The 5,418-nt window shown below is 37.6% G+C and overlaps 1 protein-coding gene across 2 annotated transcripts; it reads right to left on the bottom strand.

The window, feature by feature from the left end:
- Positions 1-338: 338 nt before the first annotated feature.
- On the bottom strand, positions 339-5,144 carry LOC140981078 (ABC transporter G family member 15-like). 2 transcript variants are annotated; one of them, XM_073447334.1, is made up of 10 exons: positions 4,993-5,144; positions 4,624-4,898; positions 3,399-3,478; positions 2,827-3,288; positions 2,604-2,726; positions 2,244-2,375; positions 1,774-2,058; positions 1,405-1,677; positions 1,065-1,172; positions 339-934 (listed from the first exon to the last, which is right to left on the bottom strand). In XM_073447334.1, exons 2-10 carry the CDS (start codon positions 4,886-4,888, stop codon positions 560-562), a joined length of 2,103 nt encoding a protein of 700 aa, XP_073303435.1. In that variant the 5' UTR covers positions 4,889-4,898; positions 4,993-5,144; the 3' UTR covers positions 339-559. The 2 variants fall into 2 exon arrangements, with proteins under 2 accessions (XP_073303435.1, XP_073303436.1); XM_073447335.1 differs by having other exon boundaries at positions 697-942; positions 4,624-5,079.
- Positions 5,145-5,418: the final 274 nt, after the last annotated feature.

Here is a 5,418-nt window from a genome sequence, read left to right as displayed (position 1 = left end):
AATGAATTGTTTTTTAAATAATAATATTTTTTTAAAAAGCCCCTCATATCTAGGGATATAGAGGACACCAGTAGATAGGCGTAAATCCGTCCCTATGGTATAAAGGGAAAGTGTCACATCTCGAGCTCGGGATTGCGCTTACGTGATTTCACAATGAGCTCCTATAGCAACTACTTCGTATTCGTCATCGTTTTACGAAAATTGTTAACTCAAATTGTTATAAAAGTCCATTATAGTTTATTATAAACTCATTTTAAATTTTTAATATTTAGCGTGTGGGACAAGAAGTCTCATTTCAGTATAAGTCAAAAAAGTAAAAAAAATAATAATAATAAAAAAATACAGAGCTATACAGCCCACAAATTCAAGAAAACGTCAGTCTGAAACGAAGTGTAACATCATTTTTCATCACAAATATTGCACAATTTTTACTATGACACCCTCTATTTCAAACCGTGTGTATGTCCGAGTATAATTGATGGCATTATTCTTTTAACCGAGAAAAAATCTCATAAAATGTACTGAGTTTCATTGATATGTAACAGCCAACTTATGCGTCTTATATGCATCGCTGATCCTGCCGTATAGGAGAGTTAAGATCCTCTTGAGACGACAGTGAATGAACATTTTGATGCCGATTGGAAAGAACCCGTGGCTTCTTCTGGAATGAGGGCTGCCTACTCAAGTGATACCGGGTTCTCATGGTATAGAGCGAATGCAAAAAAGGGCCGGCTCTTTCCTTTAACTTGAGAATGAGGAAGAACACGAACCTGTAAGCTACGATAAGGCCATATAGTGCCAATAAGTCCCACCATTTCGAATGGTCCAGCGAAATTCCAAACATGTTTTGCAAGACATATTCGCCGGTTAGTTTTGGGTCACCGGGAAATAATGGGTCAAACACGAGTCCAAGCATGCCATTCTTCATTCCCCCCTGCATTTCTGACCGTGTTAGCCTTTTTTTTCCATTTTTGAAGTATGAATTGCTACAACTAGAGAATGTCCAAATTTTATGATCAAACGAACTTCTAGAGGAACTAGATTCTCAAAAATGTGGAAAATACCTGCAGGGACCATGCACCAAAGCCGATGAATGAAATTGGATAGCGCCAAATGACCTTGGGAAGATCTGGTAGCAAACGGAAGAATCCAGCGGCCATCATCATAATCCCCTGTACAAATACATGATAACGATAATGTGAGGCAATACACTAAGAAGAGTTATATAGACTTCGGAAGCTTTTATATGAGGGACGGATCCGAGAATTCAGAAGGGATGAGATTAGGAGGGGACTAGAGAAAGAGATGGGGCGACTCCATGAATTTTGAGGGTATAAAACTCGATGAACTCGAAATTACATGCAACCTACGGATCAGCCCCTGCTTTTACATGGGATTACTTACAAGAACTCCGGCTCCGGCGATGATCCCCATCAAGAAGTTGGGAACCAGAGAAGCTACGATCATCATTACGCTTTCTACCATGGCAATGCATCCAAAAATATTCATACAAAGGTAGGCATAAGAAGGAAATCCTGGCCGAAATTTCACCATATAGTTCGTGATTGTCCCAGTAATGGCAGAGACAGCAACCAAGAACGGAAATGAAGACAAGAAGTTCGACAATATAAACACAGCCACGCCATAATATCCGTTAAGCCTTTCTTTATAAAAGACCTGTTTGGACAAGAAAAACAATAAAACTTGATGAATCTCTATATGTCCTTTCTTGAACTAGTTTATTTTTATGAGATCATACACATGTTATTAAACCTTCATTTCTTCAACGAATGATGGAAATCCTCCTATCGACATAAAGGTCATGAAACCTATGACGAATCCGCCACAAGCTCCCCTAGCCAAGATCGAGGTATAACTGGTTCCAACATCATAGAATAGGGTGCCGACACAAAGAGCAACAATGGTATATATGACGATTCGAGACCAGTAATATCCGATGTCTCTATTCATGTTCAAGAATGATCTTTGTGTCAATGTTGAAAGCTGCTTCCACCATCTCGCTTGACTCCCTTTAACTGTTTTAATCTCAAGTCCTTCCTGTGATTTGTTACAATATTCTTCTAGCCTTATCAATTTATATTGTATACTAATTAAACTAGACAAAACAGAAGAAAACAAGCCATTCTTAGCAGTGTGCTACATATCTGAGTGTTTAAATTCTTTTGCCACGAAAAACAAATAAAATCCCCATCAAATCAGAGACTTCATTTCGAAAAACTTACAATTGCAGAGATTTCTTGAGTCCTCGATCTCGCCTTTCTTGAATACTCAGAGAACCTGTATTTCTCAACAAGCATTGATTTGATATCAGCAGTTTTCAAATTCATCAGAGGATCTGATGTTGTGTGTGTTTCCTGTTATGCAAGAGGTAGAAGATAAATATTCCGAAGTATGGTCAATTGCTCTTTAAATCCTTGTAACTTCGTACAATATGTTCCACAAGAATTTTTGAGATAGACGAGCTTAAATTTTGTCGCACGTGATTTCATGTCCAACAGAAACTGGTAAAAAAATCAACTAGCCAACTCAACCTAAGTAAACAACATATTATAGAAGCGGAAAGACAGGTACTGGATCCATACACAAAGTCTTTGTGAACCTTTCAGAGTAGCTGTGACGATATCAAAATCTGAGTTAATACATCGCAGGAAATGGTCTGAAGGATTTCTCCTACTTGGACAGGGGAACCCTGATTCAGCAAAAAACTGAAAAGTAAAATAATATAACGAATATTATGATCAGATTAATTAATTAAAAATAGTAAATGAATCATGGTATCTCAATACATTCATTCTATTATAATACCTTTACAGCCATTCTTGCTTCTCCAAAGAACACTATTTCTCCCCCTGACAACAAACATAGATCGTCAAACAAAGCGAACACTTCACTACTTGGTTGATGAACGGATGAAATCACAGTTCTCCCATCAAGAGCAAGATTTTTAATGGCATGGATTACAAAAAAAGCTGCTGCACTATCAAGGCCACTGGTAGGTTCATCAAGAAAGAGTAGACGGGGTCGAGTTAGAATTTCAAGGGCGATGCTCAATCTTTTCTTTTCTCCACCACTTATCCCTCGTAACTGCCAATTCCCAACCTGCCGATCCGCGCAATCTTGAAGCCCCATTTCCGTAATTGTTGCTTCAACTATCCCTTCAATGTCTTTTTTCGTCATCGCGTCTGGGAGCCTTAGATGAGCTGAATATGTTAAAGTTTCTCTTGGTGTAAGAGTCCCTAACAAAACATCCTCTTGTGTGACATAAGCCTGGAAATCAGTGTAAATTCATTGATCACCGATCATTGTAATGCAGAGATATCAGGAACAGAAGTTGCTAAAACTCATAATTTTATCCCATAGGGTATGAGGATACTTACAACACCACCATAATCCAGTCTTTGCTTCTTTCCGTTGAGAAGAATATTTCCTGTCATGACGATATTTCTTGACAACCTACCTGTCATAAGCTGATCATATTAGTGAATGAAGAAATTATATCGAAACAAAAACAAAGTTCTTCCCTATAAATGATAGGCTCGTTTCACTATCGACGATGTTATTCTTGTATAGGCACACATTGGCAATTTTATCATTCTTGATGATGTTCTACAACATTTGATAAAGTTACAAAAAATGAAAAGTAATTTCCTCTCTATCAACATTACACAAACCACTGTTTTTCAAAGTTCCAAACATCGCAAGCCCCTTTTTTTGTAGATCCATTGACAACAAAATTAAATATTAATCCGAAATGAAGAACTCAACCCAAAAACTAGCTCAATTGGGGATTATCCAAGTCTCCTCACACCAGGAATGAACATCTGGATCGTGAAATTTACAAATGACCCAACTATTGACATTACAAATAACCCAACTATTGGCAGAACGGGTAGCTATGGGCAGTCCTACACATAACAGTGGAACCTGAATTCTGATATCATGTTAAAATTGAAACTTAAACCTAACTCAACCACAAAAGCTAGCTCAAGGGAAGAAGATTGTCCAAGCCTATATATATAACTCTCAAAAAATTTATCTAATCGATGTGAGACAATATGTTCCAGTCAGTAGAATTAGTGTTGAATTATGGCCTACATGAATTTGAGCTGGCTAACATTATTGCACAATAAGTCATTCATATCGTTGAGCCTACTGTCCCCTCCAAACACGGGCGGAGCTACATAGGTATATACCCGGCTAATATTTTTTAAAAAAATTTATATGTTAATTTTGTATAATTTTGAAATAACAATTTAAAATATTAAAATATTTCAGAGCTTAATATTCTAGTCCGGACAGAGTCATATTTCTGGCTCCGTCACTACCTCCAAACGAGTAAAAACCAATGTGTCATTTGCTTGTTATCAGCTGAGAGTCGTACTAGTAGCCTTTTGATCTTAAGCAAACATTAGGGGTGGGCAAATACCATGATCAACCCACACAAATTACTTAAAAAAAAATTTATAACACATAAAATTTCTGGTTTCTTGAAAAAACGAGGCCAAATACAATATACATCGAAGTTTGCTGTTAGTTCTTTAGTCGGATATTGATTAACATATATTCTAATTCCTTTATTACGAATTCATTCAAAACAAATACCTTCTAAAGCATCAAGAAGAGTAGATTTGCCAGAACCCGAAGGACCCATAATGGCCATGATCCGACCAGGTTCTGCGAACCCGTTTAGCCCATGAAGCAGCTTCCTCGTCGGCCCCTGCCCAAAGTTGGGTAGCACCACCGTGAGCTCCTGCCACACCAAATAAGCTTCGCCGCCGCTGCGCAGAAATCCCATCTCGACATCGCCGCCGGAAGCACCACCTATCACAGCATCCGCACCACCACCCGCCGCCTCTATCTCCATCATCAAGCCCAATCTACTCCAGTGCGTGAAAACACAAATGTATTAACCAAAAAAGTAAAACTTTGTCCCCTCTCACTTCATTTTCTTGGCTGAAATACAAAACCCACCTCCGTATTTATATAAGAGATGAAGGGTTGTTCGGGGTATTGACAATTTGTCCGTGAAATTTCCTGCCGTCATTTGATTGCATGGCTTACTTAATTTCGATCATATAAAAGAGAGAAATTATATGACGAAATTGAGGGAAGGGGTAAAGAAATTCAATGCATGGGGTCCCAATTATATGGTTCGCAGTTGGAGTAAACCTTAATCAAGATTGAACCCCAAAAAAATTTGAAATCTTTGTACAAACAGCATGTCTACGTCCATTTTCTGCTTTCACGTCCATGCTTTCGTTTCTCACTCAATAAAATAGTAACTTCATTATTGNTCCAACTTTATCCTTATATGATACTAATATTACATTTTTGTTTTTTTTAAAAAAATTTCAACACACGCTTTTATTTTTATTTTTTTATTTCAACAATTCAAAT

This window comes from Primulina huaijiensis, chromosome 7, assembly GCF_012295235.1.
Source record: "Primulina huaijiensis isolate GDHJ02 chromosome 7, ASM1229523v2, whole genome shotgun sequence".
NCBI classification, from domain to species: domain Eukaryota; kingdom Viridiplantae; phylum Streptophyta; class Magnoliopsida; order Lamiales; family Gesneriaceae; genus Primulina; species Primulina huaijiensis.
The sequence above is the reverse complement of the archived record's forward strand: the minus strand, read 5'-3'. Positions and strand labels throughout refer to the sequence as shown.